The sequence below is a fragment of the Garra rufa genome, chromosome 20 (genome assembly GCF_049309525.1).
Source record: "Garra rufa chromosome 20, GarRuf1.0, whole genome shotgun sequence".
Classification (NCBI taxonomy): domain Eukaryota; kingdom Metazoa; phylum Chordata; class Actinopteri; order Cypriniformes; family Cyprinidae; genus Garra; species Garra rufa.
Genome location: NC_133380.1, coordinates 38,237,423 through 38,256,642, shown reverse-complemented (window position 1 = coordinate 38,256,642; position 19,220 = coordinate 38,237,423). Strand labels below are relative to the sequence as shown.

Sequence of the window (19,220 nt, the reverse complement as noted above, 5' to 3'; positions counted from 1 at the left end):
GAAGGATTTTCTAGACGAGTAAATTATTTGGCTTGTTTAAAGCAAAAAATGCACTTAATTTTGACTTTTTTTCTGAATAGGCCTACAAGACAATAATTTTTACTCGTCTAGAAAATGCTTCTTGATTTAAGAATTTTTAGATATTTTGGCTGGAAACAAGACAAAAAAATATATATATAATCTAAACTATAAAAGCATTTTTTGCAGTGTGATTGTGAAAGATTTTACTTTCCCACTTCAAAAACAAAACTTATGGAATGCTAATGCTAATAATAACACTAAATTGTAACTTTTATGTTTAAGATAATTGTGCTGATTTAAAAATAAGGTATACTTTTATGGAACATGTAAATAAGCATTGAAAAAATACCTTTACTCATCTGAAGAAATAGGTCACTACCTTGATGCATTAGCATAAGCAAGAAATAACAAAGCTGAGAGACTTACGGTTCTTGTAATTAATGTATGTTAATTGCTTGTCGAGATGCTGATTTACCTTTTTTCTTTATTTATGTAATGTAACTAATGATTGTTTTTAATTACATGTTCACTGTTGAAGAGATAGCGACAAGATTGTGAACAACTACATTTCCCATCGTTCGACACTACATTACCCATGAACCCCCGCGCCTGCATTTGTCGGATTGTGCTTGGGAAAAAAAGCGTAATATTGTTCCAATGATCGAGAATCAATAACATTCAAACCATCTACATAAAACATCTATAAAATTGGTAAGATAAAAGCTTTACATCCAGATAATTGGAAACTGTCGTTTTGTTTTCTCAGAAAGACGGCAAATGTTATAGATGTGGAGTTAATGGAAGCTAGCTGGCTAATGAGTTTATCATCTGCTTTATTAATCACCACACTCTTGAAATTCATCATGAAAACACTTGTAATATATCAAATAGATATTTTGATAATCAAATACTTCTGTTTAGCCCGTCAGATTACAGCTTCGGCGATACAGTTATATATACATTTAGTCTTGCTGTAAACGACATTTTTTAAATTTGGTTATTTAGTAAAAAAACAAAAAAAAAAAAAACAAGGATGCTTTATTAACAATAAATTATGAAATATTTTATTTACAATGAAAAATATCTCTTCTGGTTTGAAAGTCATGACTGTCATTTTGTTGATCGTTTTTCTTCATAGACACTTAACCTGTCAAACCAGCTCAGATGTGAACGAAAATGCTTATAATTTAATATTTTGCTTATGATATTTCCTCAAGCTGTTTTGCTAATTTAAAACCTTTTTATTCCAAAACAGCATGATAGTCGTTGTATAATAATGACAGAAATGTTAATGTATTTCATTTGTTAATAATAAGTTTTGTTTTGTGTTTTTGACAGATAATCCTGATGTTTACAATGTTGTGTCATAGTTTCTCACGCTTGAACTTTTTGGTATACTTAACTGAAAGAGTTCAGACATATTCTTATTTATTCCTCAGGTCTTAAATTATTTTGCTGAGTTCTCGCCAAGTTATATTCATAAACTTAAAAGTTGAAGTTTATGGAAAATGGGGCAGCTTTGCACAGCAGGAGACTGATGAGAAGTAAATGAGCAGGACATGAGGATACTAATCTAATGGAATAGAGCAGCATCACCTCTCTGGCGAACAGGTGAGCGATTGATCAGCGCTAATCGGATTAATAAAGTTATTATTAAGATTATTATTGTTCATATGAAAGCTTCTGTTCTGTACCTCAAGAAATTATCTCGAATTTGCTAAAACATTAAACAGTTTATTGAATTTTAATAAAGCATCTTCCATACTGTAGCATTTCTTAGAAAACTACAGGAGTGATGATAAACTAAAATGGCATGTATTCAACTTTTTTTCTTTTTTATCCAGCAATCATGGAAACCAAGGAAAATGGTTCAGTGGACACCAAAAGGTAGATATATTGGCTTCTTAAGTCCTTAACAATTGAGTTTGAGTGAGAGACATTTATTAATGTCTTATCATCTTAATTTTATGTCTCATGTTACACATGACAGTGGATTTGAAGTCCACCTGAGTTCATGCCTCCAAGTACCCCTAACTCTAGTATACAATATCAATACACTGCAAAAAATGCTTTTCTTACTTAGATTTTTTGTCTTGTTTCCAGCCAAATATCTGAAAATTCTTAAATCAAGGTAGATTTTCTAGACGAGTAAAAATTGTTGTTTTGTTTTCAGAAAAAAACAAGCCAAATTAAGTGATTTTTTTGCTTGGAACAATCTTATTTCAAACAGAAAACCAGATTATTTTTCTTACCCCATTGGCAGATTATTTTGCCTGTTTCAAGCAAAAACACACTTAATTTTGACTTGTTTTTATCTGGAGACGAGACAATATTTTTTACTCATCTTGATTTAGGATTTTTTAGATATTTTGGCTGGAAACAAGACAGAAAATCTAAGTAAGAAAAACATGCCACCTCAAATATTTCTGAGCATGGAAAAAAGATTTTTTGGTAGAGTCCTTCCTCAGGCCCAATCAATGAGTTTAGTTGGCCCATTTCATCACAAGGCTAAATATAACATTTTTCATCATTTCTCATCACTGGCTCTGACTAAAAGTAGAACTTACCTTCTCAATCCATTTATTTAGTTAGCCATCCTCAGAGTTGCTGTTCCTGTAGAGACTATTTTTGGAAATAATTCTTAGTTTATTTTCTGCCCTCAGTTTGTTCAAAACAATTCTTGAATCACATTTTTAAAAAATGGTCCACACTTGCAGAAGAATGCAGACATTCAAGGCTTTTCATTTATTTCACAAGGGAAGAGCCATGGCAACCAGACTGAAAACAAATAGTTTGTTTAGCAGCTGTTGCCAAAGAAATCAGCATTGATCTTATATTATTTCAACACTTTTTGGTAATACTTTAGTTTGCATATTAAAAGCATATTGGCTATTTATTAGTACTTAATTAGTAGTAAAGCACACATTAATGCCTTATTCTGCATGACCATATTTTAAATCTCTTAATCTTACTTTATACCCAAATTTAGCAAATACCTTGCTAGCTATTAATAAGCAGCAAATTAGGAGTTTATTGAGACAAAAGTCGTAGTTAATAGTTAACGGATGAGAATTTTCCCTATATTAAAGTATGACCCACTTTTACACTGCAAAAAATGCTTTTCTCACTTAGATTTTTTTGTCTTGTTTCCAGCCAAAATATCTGAAAATTCTTAAATCAAGATGGATTTTCTAGACGAGTAAAAATTATTTTCTTGTTTTCAGAAAAAACAAGCCAAATTAAGTGATTTTTTGCTTAGAACAAGCTAAATAATCTGCCAATGGGGTAAGAAGAAAAATCTTATTTCAAACAGAAAACCAGATTATTTTTCTCACCCCATTGGCAGATTATTTTGCCTGTTTCAAGCAAAAACGCACTTAATTTTGACAAGTTTTTTCTGAAAACAAGACAATAATTTTTACTCGTCTAGAAAATGCTTCTTGATTTAAGAATTTTTAGATATTTTGGCTGGAAACAAGACTAAAAATCTAAGTAAGAAAAGCATTTTTTGCAGCGTAATCCTGAACATGATCTGATGTTATGCCTTGTGCCCACCAAAACATTTCAGCCAGCCCAAAATCACCATATACAAACATGTAAAATGGAGAAAATAGTGTCTAATTATCTGAAATATTCTTTTCTGTTGTTACAGAGATAGTGTGATTTCTCAGGACACCTATTTTAGTGATTTTGTTACAGCAGATTTAAAGGATTAGGTCACCCAAAAATGAAAACTGCTCACCTTTATGTCGGTTCAAGGTGCTTGATTCATATGGATTTTGATCATGTGGATTAGAGTTGTAATGGTCAGAAAAGAAATCTCTGAGATTTCATTAATAATATCTTAATTTGTGTCCTGAAGATAAACTATAGTAATGTATAAAGTGATGTTTCATATCTTGAAGATTGAATAGACATGTAGTACACTGCAAAAAATGCTTTTCTTACTTAGATTTTTTTGTCTTGTTTCCAGCCAAAATATCTACAAATTCTTGAATAAGGAAGGATTTTCTAGACAAGTAAAAATAATTTTCTTGTTTTTAGTAAAAACAAGTCAAAATTAAGTGAGTTTTTGCTTAAAACAAGCAAAATAATCTGCCAATGGGGCAAGAAAAAAAAATCTTATTTCAAGAAGACAGCTAGATTATTTTTCTTACCCCATTGGCAGATTATTTTGCTTGTTTTAAGCAAAAACTCACTTAATTTTGACTTGTTTTTACTAAAAACAAGACATTTTTTTTACTTGTCTAGAAAATCCTTCCTGATTCAAGAATTTTTAGATATTTTGGCTGGAAACAAGTCAAAAAATCTAAGTAAGAAAAGCATTTTTTGCAGTGTATTTGGTTAGATCATACTAATGCATCAGTTAAATCTCTTTTATTTCTCTCTCTCCTGAACAGTTCTGTGGAGAATGGGCAGCTTTCTGATCCAGCTCACTGGGCCGTAGCAGATGTGGTCAATTATTTTAAAGCTACAGGGTTTGAGGAGCAAGCCAACGCTTTCCAGGATCAGGTAGGGATACGCTGTCATATTCCTAAATCTTATTTCCTGCACTTTTTTGTGAATATTTCTATAAACCAACCAGGTTCATATGATGTTCATATTAACAAAATTTTCATGTGTTTTTTTTTATTATTAAAACTTTACAATAAGGTCACATTCGTTAACATTACACTGCAAAAAATGCTTTTCTACCTTAGATTTTTTGTCTTGTTTCCAGCCAAAATATCAAAAAAATCTTAAATCGAGAAGCATTTTCTAGACGAGTAAAAACTATTGTCTTGTATTCAGAAAAAAAAAGGCAAAATTAAGTGCATTTTTGCTTAGAACAAGCAAAATAATCTGCCAATGGGGTAAGCAAAAAAATCTTATTTCAAACAGACAAAACTGAAATGTGAGGGTTCACTGCAAAGAAATGCTTTTCTTACTTAGATTTTTTGTCTTGTTTCCAGCCAAAATATCTAAAATTTCTTGAATCAGGAAGGATTTTCTAGACGAGTAAAAATGAGTGTCTTGTTTTTAGTAAAAACAGGTCAAAATTAGGTGAGTTTTTGCTTGAAACAAGCAAAATAATCTGCCAATGGGGTAAGAAAAATAATCTAGTTGTCTGCTTGAAATAAGATTTTTTTTCTTACCCCATTGGCAGATTATTTTGCTTGTTTTAAGCAAAAACTCACTTCATTTTCACTTGTTTTTACTAAAAACAAGACACTCATTTTTACTCTACTCTAGAAAATCCTTCCTGATTCAAGATCTTTTAGATATTTTGGCTGGAAACAAGACAAAAAATCTAAGTAAGAAAAGCATTTTTTGCAGTGTTGGACTCACTTCTGCACTGCAAAAAATGCTTTTCTTACTTAGATTTGCTGTCTTGTTTTCAGCCAAAATTTCTACAAATTCTTGAATCAGGAAGGATTTTCTAGACAAGTAAAAATTATTGTCTTGTTTTTAGTAAAAACAAGTCAAAATGAAGTGAGTTTTTGCTTAAAACAAGCAAAATAATCTGCCAATGGGGTAAGAAAAAAAATCTTATTTCAAGCCGACAACTAGATTATCTTTCTTACCCCATTGGCAGATTATTTTGCTTGTTCTAATCAAAAACTCACCTAATTTTGACTTTTTTGACTAAAAACAAGACAATAATTTTTACTTGTCTAGAAAATTCTTCCTGATTCAAGAATTTTTAGATATTTTGGCTGGAAACAAGACATTTTTTGCAGTGTGTGAGTATAATTATATTATATTTGGTAACATATATCATCCTTGAATATTATTACAGTCATTAAAGTTGACAAAGTGTGACCCCCCACTTCCTAGCCTTAAGGTTTCTCAACAAAGCTAATGTAATAACATCCCTTGCATTTACATATCTGAGGCGAACGTCTATATCATTATTAGTTGAGCTACCGGCTCATTTTCCCCCAAAGCATCTGGCAAAATCAATTACTCACATTCTTTCCCCACCTATACATTTCAATTCACAAGACAATCGTATTGTAAATAACTCACGTAATTTTATTATTTATCTGTTGTGTCTTTTTGGCTAAACATTCCCCTACAGGAAATCGATGGCAAATCTCTTTTATTAATGACTCGAAATGACGTTCTGACCGGACTGTCAATAAAACTGGGTCCTGCACTGAAGATATACGAGTATCACGTCAAGCCTCTCCAAACCCAACACTTAAAAAGTAACGTCTCATAGCTGCTGACGCCACACGGACGCATGGAAGACAATCACAGCAGGGGGCGCAGGGTAACTGCAGGCAGATCTAATACATTTTATGCATCTTAATAAATAAACATGGTGAATCGATTGCTTCTGAGCTCTCATTCTGCTGTACAGGCATATTTACTCTTTTCAGTTTACCTATGTCCATTCAGATTTTACCTTCACTTTGTGTGCTTGTACATAAATCATTATTGCTTTTAAGATTAAACGCTCGGTTTATAATGTGATTTGTGTAAAATGAAAAAAGGCTTGAACTCAAATTGAAACACTGTTCTTGAAGATGTTTCTGTGTAACGCATGAAGTAGACTTGAATGGAAGTGAAAAGAAGATTGCCGCCGCAGTTGTGTTTTTTTTTTTTTATTGGTTTGTTGGTGTTTATTTTACTTTTAGTTTTTCCAGTTTTTAATAGATAAAAAGTGTGTTGAGATAAAGTAACAGCACAAATGATCAAATGTCTGAAAATGATGTTTTCGCTGTGGTTTACAGCTATAAAGGCGCAACGCATTAGAGGTTTGTTTGCAGGAATCCGAATGATCAGAATGACGGTGCTTGGTGCTGCTATTAATTCTGTTTATTTATTTCATTCTGTAACTAACAATGTGATTCCTGATGAACTGGTGAATTGTTATTGTTGAAAGCCAGCACAACACTGTAAATGGGTTTGTGAAACAGGGTGTTTTAAAAAGATGAAACAAAAATGAGTGTGGATTGCAATAAATGGTGCTTTTTCAGATCTACTTCTTGGTCCTCACTTCCTTTCTTTTGTGCATATGTGCCACTGCAAAAAATGCTTTTCTACTTTAGATTTTTTGTCTTGTTGCCAGCCAAAATATCAAAAAAATCTTAAATCAAGAAGCATTTTCTAGACGAGTAAAAATTATCGTCTTGTATTCAGAAAAACAAGTCAAAATTAAGTGCATTTTTGCTTAAAACAAGCAAAATAATCTTGTTTTGTCTGTTTGAAATAAGATTTTTTTGCTTTGGCAGATTATTTAGCTTGTTCTAAGCAAAAACTCACTTAATTTTGACTTGTTTTTTCTGAAAAAATAAAATAACAAAAAATCTAAGTTTATTCACTGCAAAAAATGCTTTTCTTACTTAGATTTTTTGTCTTGTTTCCAGCCAAAATATCTAAAAATTCTTAAATCAAGAAGGATTTTCTAGACAAGTAAAAATAATTTTCTTGTTTTTAGAAAAACTTGAAACAAGCACAATTATCTGCCAATGGGCTAAGAAAAATAATCTTGTTTTCTGTTTGAAATAAGATTATTTTTCTTACCCCATTGGCAGATTATTTTGCTTGTTCTAAGCAAAATCTCACTTAATTTTGACTTGTTTTTACTAAAAACAAGAAAATATTTTTTACTTGTCTAGAAAATGGTTCTCGATTTAAGAATTTTTAGAAATTTTGGCTGGAAACAAGACAAAAAAATTAAGTAAGAAAAGCATTTTTTGCTGTGTTAAATGTATTGATCTCCCAAAAACAATCAAATCCCAGAAACATTGCATGCATGTGTTAATATATATCTGATGCAGTTTTCTTTTTTCTGAACTTTATATAATAAGCTCACTCTAAAACCACTGCTGTAAATACCTTTCAACTGAAACAAATTGATAATATAACAAATCTGACCATTTTGCTTTTAAATTACTCAGAGTTAAAACACATTTTTGGGCCATATTTATTAATATATCCATTCATTTCAACAGTTTTATGTGTTTGTTTTAGTTTTTAACTTTTTTTGTGATTGCAAAATCTAATTAAAACATCAAGGTAGTTCTATAGATAATCATGCTAAAGCAACTTTGAGATTTCTTTATAGGTTTTAATTAAATGAGCTGTTTCTTTCTACATTTTGGCTCGTGGTTTTCTGCATACAGTGCCTGTGATGTTTCCTGATGGATTATCAAGGGGAAGATAAACCTGAAATGAAAGCACAACAACATAATGTGACGTTTATAATGTGAATTTAAAATATAAATGCATAAAGAAATATATACAAAGCTACATCATTGCTACCAATATCTTCTCTAAGTTGGGATAACAAAACATCCTCATGCTCATGTGTGTGTGGTTTGTAGAAGTTTGGCAATAAAGTCATTTTAAGAGTAGCTGTCTCAAAAGTCCTGATTTTTGTCACACACTCTTAAAAATAAAAGTGCTTTAAGCGGTTCTTCACAGCGATGCCATAGAACCATTCAGTCAAAGGTTCTTTGAAAAACCATCTCTTTTTTACCTTTTTATAATCTTTTGTGAAATGTTAAAGGTTCTTTATGGAGCCATTTAGACAAAAAAGTTCTTCTATGGCATCGTGAAGCACCTTTATTTTAAGAGCCTGGAAACTCTAGACTTTGTTCTGTGTCAATACAGAAGTATTGACTAATCTGAACTGATAACCTCTGTTTGACTGACTTTTTTCCAAAATTGTCCAATGGATTTCTGTCACTCACCTCATCCTTGTTCGAGAGTCCAATTTTTGTCATGTCAATGACGAAATAATGCTGATTTGGCATAATTATTTCAATTTCTTCAACCTGCGGGATTCATGTAATGACAAGACTTAAGAAAATGTCGTAAAACAATGAAGTATATTTAGTAGTGCATATGAAAGCCACTCAAATAGATTTATTCAACCGTAAGTATGAGCAGTAGAAATGGTGATGTTTACCTTATCAAATACCATTAACAAGTCACACAAAACTGAAACCACTTACTTGTGGAACTCTGTCAAGTACCAGAAGTTGTGTATCATACAGAGTTTTCTGAACAGAAGGAGAGTATTCCCCACGATCATAGGGTCCTGCAAACTTCTGAATGATGGTGTCCTTAATAGTTTTCCTACAAGAAAATTGTCCTTACTGTAAGCTGTAATATATAGTAAATACAGTTTTTTTTAATATGACAAATAGATATTTCACTATTACCATGCAGCATCAAATGCCACATTCACATGTGTGTTGTAGCGCCATCTTGCATAAACAGAAGTGCAGAAGAATCTGTCCTTTGCCTCTGTCAGAGTGGTGAAACGGTCTCGCAGGAATCCTTCAAATCCAGACTGAGTAGTCTTCAGTACCTTCATATCTCTTATACCGCTGTGAACCACTGGAGTCACTGAAAAAGATATAGATATATTTGCTGAAAAACCAGCAATAACATTCTTTCCCCTCAATAGTTTTCTTTTAGAAATCACTAGTTCAGAACGTCTAGGTTACGAAGGTAACCCACGTTCCCCGAAGGAGGGAACGGAGACGTTACATTGGGATCTCGCCTGAGAGACCGATCATCTCTGAGCCTTATATAAAAAAGGCCAATTGCAAATTGGCGAGTGGACGTGCGCGTCGGCCACTCCCCCGCACATGCGGGTATATAAGAAGGCGGCGCGCATCACTCAAACAGGTTTTCGCTGAAGAGCCGTCAAGCCGGCGTCAGCGCGACGCCAGGGACGTGGCAGGGGAATGTAACGTCTCCGTTCCCTCCTTCGGGGAACGTGGGTTACCTTCGTAACCTAGACGTTACCCCTTCAGTCGAATCACTTCGACGTTACATTGGGAACAAGCCCATGGAAAAGGCCACGACCCTGACGCCGCGTTACGCAACAACTTCACATGCTGACAAGTATACGTGCCGGCAGGCGAAGTGTAACGTAACCTTCCCAACGCCCTGGGGCCCAATAAGGGGGCCCACCAGGGATGCCAGTTGTACTGAAGCATGGGTTGGGGGGGCGGAGCACATGAAATTCTACATGTGGAAATAAGAATAATTCAATATATCCATAAAGGTTTTTAGGGATACACGAGGGAAACAGCGGTCTCCTCCGCTGGAATAAATAAAAACTAAGCCACAACCTGCGGGGCGAAGGAGACCCAGGCAGGATCACAGTGCAGGACTACTCCGCGCCTAGCCCTGACTGCGGGGCAGGAGGACCCAGGGTTCGCCGGAGGGAACATTCTGGGAAATAGCGCACGGATCCACGTGGGAATGGCGCAGCAAGCCGACACCAGCCGGTCTTCCCGCTCACCTGTGAGTCCTTATGTTAGGACACGGGAGAACGGCCTCTACGCAAGGTTGGAGAACCAAGCGAAGGTAGGGTGTCGCCCAGCCCGCAGCTTCCGGTTTATACATCTGCTGGTGAGGTGCCATGAACCAAGGATCACGGCTGTCCCTGGGTATAACAGGGAGAGGCATCTACCACCATTTAGCCAACCTCAGTTCGGGGAGCATTCCCTTTCTGCTGAATCCCGAGGCAGATGAAGCTGCTGGTGCGGCTGAAGTGCCGAGTGATTCAGTCTCACATATTTAACGACACAACATAGCACGACTGGGTCTGCCTCCTCCAGGGCAGAGCTTGCAGGTCCACCACCTGATCGCGGAAAGGCGTGGTGGGGACCTTGGGCACCGGGCCGGGGTCTCGACGGTAACGTGGAAGACGCCGGGCCCGAATTCTCGACACACTTTGCTGGCAGAAAAGCTTGTAGGCCCTCTTAATGGGAGCCAGGGCAGTCAGGAGCGCTGTCTTAATGACAGGAATTTTAGCTCGACTGAGGCCAGTGGCTCCAATGGAGCGACCCGCGGCCCTGAAGGCGACGGGGAGGTCCAAGAGGTATGAGGTGCGTGCTAAGCACCTCTGAGGAACCTGAGCTTGTCGGTAACCTACCCTCTTAAAGGAAGCCAGGGCAGTCAGGAGTGCTGTCTTAATGACAGGAATTCTAACTCGACTGAGGCCCGAGGCTCCTAAGGAGCAACCCGCGGCCCTGAAGGGCGACGGGGGGGTCCCAGAGGGTATGAGGCGTTACTTGACAGAGAAAACTTGTAGGTCTCCTGCCCTCTTAACGGGAGCCAGGGCGGTCAGGAGCGCTGTCTTGATGACAGTAATGCTAGCTCGACTGAGGCCAATGGCTCAATTGGAGCGTCCCGCGGCTCTGAAGGCGACGGGAAGGCCCCAAGAGGGTGTGGGGTGCGTTCTGGGCACCTCTGGGAAACCTCACGGCCAGTGAATGCTTACCTACTTAGCTCCATCTACTGCATGTGATACGCGGCGAAGCAGCGGCATATACTTAAAGAGTGAGGGGACAGTCTGCGCTCAAACTCTCCTGCAGGAAGGGAAGCATACTGCAACCGTGTAACTCTGTGGAAAGCCAGCAAATAGACCTCATCTCAGTGCGAGCCTGCCTCTAGTCAAGGGAGCTCGGACTGAGTGATAATTGTATCACGGCCTGAGAAGACCGGAGAGGTCTGGGTGTCATACCGTGCCCTACAGGGAGGGACTGCCGCGAGGGAACGGTTACTAGACCTGAGTCCGGGTGGGCCATTCTTGTAGCGCAACCAACAGACTTACTCCTCGTCCTCCCTGGACTTGCACAGAGTCTGTGCAAGGAGGCTCACTGGGGAAGGGCGTACTTGGGCCCCGGAGGTCAGCTGAGTGCCAGCGCTACTCTGAAGGAGGCAGCTGGCAGTGAGAGCAATCGGGGGCGAGCGGATGTGGCTGGCCTACCGATATGCTCCAAACTAGCTGCGTCACGGGGTGGAGTCGCCATCCTGCAGGTGGTGGACTGCCGTGAGAGCCGATAGGCTGCACGGTTGAGTTTACCTGCTTCAAGTGAATGGCAAGTAGCAAAATGTGCCACGTACTCCCTGGGAGCAGATGGAGAGGCTGTAAGCCTCTGTCGTACATGGCAACCCAACCCGTGGTAAGCCACGGGCTGGCTTGTCGGCCAAACTGCGGGAAAACGCCAGTCCGGAGTGGGCCGAGATGCCATGCCCATCCTGGGACTCGATCGTGCTGAAGCGGTCTCACATGAACAAGCTTAGCGGCTCTTAGCGGCTAGAGCTGTCATGTGCCCCAGGAGCCTCAGTTGAGAGGACCGCTATGTTGTGCCTGATTGACTCAGGAACTACAGCACTGACTGCGCGCTCTAGGTAGTAAGGCGGGCTGTCTTAAGGACCGAGTCAGGCTCCCGACCGAGGAAACGAATTCCCTCGGTTGGCCTGAAGGACCAGATGGCGGGGGTGCCGAGGCACCAAGTCCCTATGTTCGCACAACGGAACTCACGAGTGGGCTGGTAAAGCACCAGTCGAAGAGACGGTTGAAGACGCGAATACCTGTCTGCCGAAAAAGGGGACAGGGGAGCTCCCATGGCCTAAAGAAGGCAGGAAGGAGAGGGACTAGCCAAATGGAAGCACCTAGCGCTGAGCGCTCGACCCCCGGGGCAGACCGCCGGAGGGGTGTGCGCCGGGGAAGATCGAGACGAGACAGCGGGTGCCCTTCAGGCAGATGGCTGCAACCCAGCCCTGGAGACGGAAACATAGCTGTATGTGCTTCGTCGTGAGCGAGTGTGCCGACAGCCTGAAAGGGATCGGGACAGAGCTCCATCCAGGGCGGGTATTAACCCACCACACTAACTGGACACGTGAAGTCGAGACTGAAAGGTCCCGACCTCGTCCCGGGGGAGGGACAGGCTGGATCGCGTCCTTCGCCAGTAGGAACGCGACCTCCGCAAGCAGAACAGAGGCACGCCTGCCCGAATAAGAAAGTAAGGGGTACCTCTGAGTCTGGGCGGACGCCTGGGGCCGGGCCGTACCGTCCGTATCAACCATCGTAGTGGTATCAAGGGAACGTTGACCGACGTGACCGTGGTGGGGCAGCCTAGGGGGAGACAGGGAAGGAGACAGAACCCAGAAGGATGAACGTCCTGGAGAAGTGTCTAACTGCACTAAGCAGTGCTTACCTTCTTCCCTGGATCCCGCGCTGGCGAAGGCCGGCCGCGAGTCTGGTTCCGAGGAGTGTAAGTGCTGCTCAGAAGGAAACTCGAGGCCGAAGCCAGAGGTGAGAAATTGCTCTTTTTGAGAAAAAGTGGGTACCGTCGACGAAAGCCGACGGCAGCATTGAAGTACACAGTGGCTCCCGGCCCTCCACCGGGAGCGGGGAGCGTAGATTGTTAGCATCCCCTAAGGAGCAGTCTCAATCACCTCTGGAGGCCCGCGTCAGGGACGTTTCGCAGTTTTCTTGCGGGTGTTTCGGGCCGATCCCTGTGCCGCGGGCGGCGCCACTCTCCTGCGGCTGGCTCTGCGCTTGCGGGCCCTTCTCGCCGACCTGGCGTCGTGGGCCTCCGCGGTGGGGCGAGCCGTAGATGTTGCGGCCGCAGGGGGGCGCCCTCGGCGACGTGCAGGCGGAGGCGGTGCCTCCGGCGGCGGGATGGAAGCATCGCGGCGGGGCAGGATGTGAAACGCCTCCGTCTGTCTCTGGGCTGCCGAGAACTGTTGGGCAAAGTCCTCGACAGAGTCGCCGAATAGGCCCCTCTGGGAGATGGGAGCGTCGAGAAAGCGTGCTTTGTCGGCATCTGCCATCTGGGCCAGAGAGAGCCACAGGTGTCGCTCCTGGACCACAGCCGTGGACATCACCTGACCAAGGGCCCGCGCCGCGACCTTCGTCGCACGAAGGGCGAAGTCGGTGGCAGCGCGGAGTTCCTGCATCGTACCTTGGTCGGGACCACCCTCGTGCAGCTGTTTCAACCCCTTGGCCTGGTAGACCTGCAGGGTTGCCATCGCATGCAGGGCCGAGGCGGCCTGGCCCGCAGCGTGAAAAGCGCGGCCCGCAAGGGCGGACGAGCGCTCACACGCCTTGGACGGGAGACGCGGCCGGCCCCGCCAGGTGGCAGCGCCACGCGGGCAAAGTTGCACCGCCATAGCGCGCTCGACCTGGGGAACCGACGCATACCCCCTGGCCGCCCCGCCATCAAGGGTGGCGAGGGGAGAGGAGCCGGGCAGCGGGCGAGATGAAAAGGGCGCCCGCCAGGTCTTAACCAGCTCCTCGTGCACCTCCGGGAAGAATGGCACCGGGGGAGGGCGAGGCGATGCCGCCGGAGCCGTCCCCAGGAACCAGTCGCCCAGCCGAGAAGGATCGGCCGAGGCCGATGAAGTAACCTCCAGGCCGATCCCCCTGGCGGCTCGGAGGAGCATAGCCGAGAGCTCGGAGTCTGCCTCCGACGGGGCAGCAACCGCGGAGGGGCGCCGCGCCGCCGGAAGAGCGTCCTCACCCCCTGACTCTCCCTCTGACGCAGCGTCAGACATCTCTTCCTCCTGAGGAGTGCCAAAGGAGACGCCCAGCCCGGCTGGCGGGGAGGCGTACTGCTTTGGCATCTCGACGGGGGTATGCTGGCGGGCGGAAGACCGCAGGGCTTTTGGAGCCGGCGGAACGTTCGGCACCGTGACTCGAAATTCCCCCTCGTGCCTCGCCACAGCGGCGGAAAAATTCCGCAGGCCGTGGGGCGCGAAGGGGGGCCTGCCCGCGAGCGAGCGGCGAGTCCTCAGCATTCCCATGGTCATGCTTTCGCAATGAATGCATGAACCATCCGTGAAAGCTGCCTCAGCATGTTCAATGCCCAGACATGTGAAGCAGCTTTCATGTCCGTCCAGTGAGGTGAGGAAACTGCCACACCCAGAAGCGCACGGCCGGAAAGCCATTCTGAAAAGAACGTCTTTACACAGCCGTGAGAAATTGCTCTTTTAGTCCCGGTCTGCCCAGGGAGGAAACCGCGGCACCACTGTGCATTCAATGGGGCTTGCTCGCTGGAACGCAGGAGGCTTTTATGGCCGTGAAAACGGCCGCCCGCGGGACCCCGCTGGCGGCACCGAGAAATTCACTCTTTTAGTTTGTCTCTTTCAATCGGCGCACACCAGCAGAGAGAGCAGCAGGAACGTGAAGTTTTCCTTTTTCTTGAGGAGAGAAGGCTTGAGCATACCGGCTCTGAAAGCGAAAGTCTGTTTGAGTGATGCGCGCCGCCTTCTTATATACCCGCATGTGCGGGGGAGTGGCCGACGCGCATGTCCACTCGCCAATTTGCAATTGGCCTTTTTTATATAAGGCTCAGAGATGATCGGTCTCTCAGGCGAGATCCCAATGTAACGTCGAAGTGATTCGACTGAAGGGGTAACTTAATTTTTACTCACTACTCAAATGTTGTTCAACCTCGCAGAAGTGCCAGGACTCAGGACAGTGGATGAAAGCATGTGTGTGCTCGACTCCATTCTGTTAAAAACATGTTAAGAAAATTTTTGGTATTAAAAATGTGTTAATCAACTATATAGTGCTTATTATGTTAAGTGTTGGCACCAGAGTTACTGCAGGTGTAGTTCATCACATTAACTCTGGATTTCTTTCATAAACAACCAGGAAGTATTCAAAGTTATGTCAGCTCATCCCTGGGGTGCCTCAGGGTTCAGTTATTGGACCCCTTCTTTGGTACTCTTGCCGTAGTGTGTGTGTTTTGTTTTTTTTTGTTTTTTTGGCCTTTGTATAATAAATTACTTGTTATGTTCCTCATTCCTTAGTTGTTTTCGTAAAGCATTTCTAAAATGTCTAAATATTAGGGATGCACCGAAATGAAAATTCTTGGCCGAAGTCTGATTACCGAACATGGTTTTTCATGTTTTTTCCCGCATGTTGCCAATTTTTTTCACCATTGCATGAATTAAATAGCCAAAATGTGCTTTTTGGCTATTTACCTATTAACCTGTTTTGTCTTGCTTTTTTAAAAAAAATAATAATTACAAAACAACAATTTAAAAATATTCAACACTGAACATTTTTAACATTCTAGTAGACATTATAGCCTACCAACAAAGCACAATTTACCTTAAAATTAATAAGTTAGTCAAATATTATTATTTGGCCATTTTTAAGATGTTTTTTTATGTGTTTTTAATGTACAAATAAATGCAGCCTTGCTGAACAAAGGAGAATGTTAGAATAAATGTATTAATAAAGCTTTTTTTTTTAAAAAAGATCAACAGTAAAATTACAATGGCAACATTTATGAATGTTGACTTTTGTTTTGGCCGAAACCCACAAGAAGACCTCAGTACTACTTAATGATGTTTCATTAACAAAGTTCGGGAGAAGCGCGTCAGATACTTAGCGTAAACAGCACAAGAGGAGCCCACTCAAGTCAATCAGCGCCATAGGTTAAATACAGCTGACTCACCTCCATTCACTTGATGGTTTATCAGTAACCCTCCACCACCCCATCTCCTCACTCCGAGTTCTCACTACTCCTATTGGGGGGTACTCTGGGTTCGGGCCATCCCCGAGCTCGGAGCCCTTCACCGGACAGCACGCCAAACATGCATTTCTATTCTCCGGCTAATTATATGTAAGCGCGAACTCGTGAAAAGCTGACAGTAGCAGATTTATGAATGATTCTCATTACGCTGTTTCAGCGCAGATTTTCCTTTTCGATTTGGCCAAATACCGAAAGAGCTTTTTTTTTGTTGTTGTTATTTTCGGCCGAATGATTTTGGTTGCCGAACATCCCTACTAAATATAAATGCAAATGTCTTTTTGGGAGCCATGGTATATAATCTGCTTTAGCAGTAACAAAACACCTTTTCCAGTCTCTTCCAGGGAACTTCATCAATGTTGACTTTCACTCGTGTGACATGCGTGAACGCTGTGAGGAAATGTCCACAGATATCCAGGGCAAAGCCCTCAATGGTCTTCACCTGCAAGACAAGTAATATTCTGTGTCATACAGACATGGCATAAAATAATGAAACATTAGCTGTTTAATTGAAAGACATCTTGACTTAATAACCAGTTCATTGAATATGTTAGACATACTTGTTGATCATCTGAAGTAATGCTGCTTGGCATTCACTCAAAGTAGTGACTATGTATCTCCATTAGTGTAACCTACACTCTTAAAAATAAAGGTATTTCACGATGCCATAGAAGAACCTTTTTTGTCTAAGTGGTTCCATAAAGAACCTTTAACATCTGAAGAACCTTTCTGTTTCACAAAAGGTTCTTTTTGGCAAAAGAAGGTTCTTCAGATTATAAAAAGGTAAACTTTGTGGAAGCAAAAATGGTTCTTCTATGGCATCGCTGTGAAGAACCTTTTAAAGCACCTTTATTTTTTAAAGTGTAATGAAATCAAGTTGATTCAGTTATATTAAATATTTGTCTCCTACACTCTTAAAAATAAAGGTGCTTCACAATGCCATAGAAGAACCTTTTTTTGTCTAAATGGTTCTATTAAGAACCTTTAACATCTGAAGATCCTTTCTGTTTCACCAAACTGTTTTCTGTTTCAGTTTTTTTCTGGTTCTTCAGAATATAAAAATGTAAGACTGAGATGGTTCTTTAAAGAACCTTTGACTGAATGGTTCTTTGTGGAAACAAAAATGGTTCTTCTATCGCTGGGAAGAACCTTTTAAAGCACCTTCATTTTAAGAGTGTAGGCTAATTTATCACATGGAGTATCTTTTTAGGTAATAACAATTATTATTAAAATGTAGTTGTTGTGTTTGTTTTTATTCATATTTGGGGAAGACAATTATGAATGTAGCTAAAGCAAGTAAGCAGCAGAGGCTAAACTAAATGAATAAAAAGGACCTACTCCTTTTAGTTTGGCGAGACCGTGGACAGTGTTTTTGATGGTGTCAGTGGGGATGATATCAGAGTTGTCTCCTGTCAGGTAGTCTTTGCGCGACTTCAGGGTTAACTGAACGTCTGCGATCAGCTCTGTAATATGATGATGAATCCCTTCACGACGGATGTGAAGAACTTTAACCATATTCTTTCCATAGCCTGTTCGCACAAACTCCACATTCTACATAAGACATGTTATTAAATACGTGTTTAAAGAGGCTGGCATGACATCCACACACATATAGTCTTAATGAAAAGTGAATTCCTTTACCTGGTTTGAGGTAGTGGCCATGACTGTAACTAGAGTCACTGCTGACAGCACCAGCGTTGGGAAGAGGTTTTAGAGGGAGCAAAGGGTTTTGCTGAGGAGGGGGTGTCACGTACAAGTTTTAATGTTTTGTAATGGCTCCAGATGATCAATGATCTGCCCCACCTCCATTATCCTCTACAGAAACGCTGATTTGCTGATAGCCCTCCAAAACAAGCCACCTCTCTTCTCTACTTTGTCCTGTTCCGTTTGCACAGTGACTACAGTCACGTCTTTCTCCAGCCTATCCATGACCCAACATTTCATCTGGCCCATTGACCTCCCTTCACCACCCCTCAACTGTACACCAACCAAAGTTCAACTGATTTTTCAAGGAACAAGAGAAAGTCATTTGAAAGTCATCACTGGGTGTTTTTTCAGTATCCCAGTTGATTGTTCTTGAGGTGAACAGAACTTTTCATAAGTAAGGTGTACATTTTCAAAACTCTTATGAACAAAATTGCTAGTTATTCTTTTAAAACCTGATCTCATGATTTCATTGTAGTTGCACATATTTGCATTCCTCATAATCGTTTCAGAACACAAGATCGTTGTGATATGTACTGAGTTTAATCACCAAAACCCAACAATAAAAAGATCTTCTTTCAATGTTCAAATGTTGTTTCAAGAGCACGCAATGCAAGATACATGTTTCAAATCACCTTTGTTGCTGAAATAATTACAGTAATACAGGCAATAACTGTCATGTTGCATGTCATTGCATATCTCACATAAAATCCACAATGTTTGTAAAAGTATTTAGCCAGTGTTTTATCAAAAGGTGTGATAAAGGTATGACATGGCCATGAGGTTTTGTGCTAGAACAGAGTTTACTGTCAATGCAATAAATAAAGTTAGGTGCTTCACGACGCCATAGAAGAACCTTTTTTGTCTAAATGGCTCCATAAAAAACCTTTAACATCTGAAGAGCCTTTTGGTTTCACAAAAGGTTCTTTGTACGAAATAAGGTTTTCAGATTATAAAAAGGTAAGAAAGAGATGGTTCTTTAAAGAACCTTTAACTGACATCGACATCCATGACATCGCTTGAAGAACCCTTTAAAGCACCTTTATTTTTAAGAGTGTACAGTATCACATGGCATAATGTAAAATGCTGTATTTGATGCCATTTGTCTTCTTTTCTTCTCATACATCTCTGATAAATCTCTGATCAGTCTGTCTCCCTTGTGTCCTGCTGTATGGTCAAAAATAGCAAAACACAGTTTTACAAATG

At 41.2% G+C, this 19,220-nt stretch overlaps 2 protein-coding genes and 1 long non-coding RNA gene across 3 annotated transcripts; 1 reads left to right on the top strand and 2 right to left on the bottom strand.

The window, feature by feature from the left end:
• The first annotated feature begins 618 nt into the window (after positions 1-618).
• samd13 (sterile alpha motif domain containing 13) lies at positions 619-6,991 on the top strand. The gene is made up of 5 exons (XM_073826212.1): positions 619-732; positions 1,461-1,632; positions 1,866-1,908; positions 4,422-4,533; positions 6,083-6,991. The coding sequence occupies exons 3-5, from the start codon at positions 1,871-1,873 to the stop codon at positions 6,224-6,226; spliced, it is 294 nt and encodes a 97-aa protein (XP_073682313.1). The 5' UTR covers positions 619-732; positions 1,461-1,632; positions 1,866-1,870; the 3' UTR covers positions 6,227-6,991.
• A 921-nt stretch (positions 6,992-7,912) lies between these two features.
• Positions 7,913-18,104, bottom strand: uox (urate oxidase). Its single transcript, XM_073826211.1, has 8 exons — positions 17,952-18,104; positions 17,649-17,861; positions 16,636-16,752; positions 15,202-15,280; positions 9,180-9,366; positions 8,970-9,093; positions 8,706-8,789; positions 7,913-8,178 (listed from the first exon to the last, which is right to left on the bottom strand). The coding sequence occupies exons 1-8, from the start codon at positions 17,970-17,972 to the stop codon at positions 8,104-8,106; spliced, it is 900 nt and encodes a 299-aa protein (XP_073682312.1). The 5' UTR covers positions 17,973-18,104; the 3' UTR covers positions 7,913-8,103.
• Positions 15,991-16,629, bottom strand: LOC141294129 (uncharacterized). Its single transcript, XR_012340879.1, has 2 exons — positions 16,416-16,629; positions 15,991-16,115 (listed from the first exon to the last, which is right to left on the bottom strand). It is a non-coding gene; the product is annotated as an uncharacterized lncRNA (long non-coding RNA).
• Positions 18,105-19,220: the final 1,116 nt, after the last annotated feature.

What these genes read in the sequence shown, in the direction of transcription:
- samd13 (XM_073826212.1), top strand. Translation starts at nt 1,871, where the DNA reads ATGGAAACCAAGGAAAATGGTTCAGTGGACACCAAAAG. An exon ending in GGTTCAGTGGACACCAAAAG is followed by an intron (nt 1,909 to 4,421) that starts GTAGATATATTG and finishes TCTCCTGAACAG; the next exon opens with TTCTGTGGAGAATGGGCAGC. An exon ending in CCAACGCTTTCCAGGATCAG is followed by an intron (nt 4,534 to 6,082) that starts GTAGGGATACGC and finishes ATTCCCCTACAG; the next exon opens with GAAATCGATGGCAAATCTCT.
- uox (XM_073826211.1), bottom strand. Translation starts at nt 17,972, where the DNA reads ATGGCCACTACCTCAAACCAG. An exon ending in CCTGGAAGAGACTGGAAAAG is followed by an intron (nt 15,281 to 16,635) that starts GTGTTTTGTTAC and finishes TGTTTTTAACAG; the next exon opens with AATGGAGTCGAGCACACACA. An exon ending in GTGGCATTTGATGCTGCATG is followed by an intron (nt 9,094 to 9,179) that starts GTAATAGTGAAA and finishes ATTTTCTTGTAG; the next exon opens with GAAAACTATTAAGGACACCA.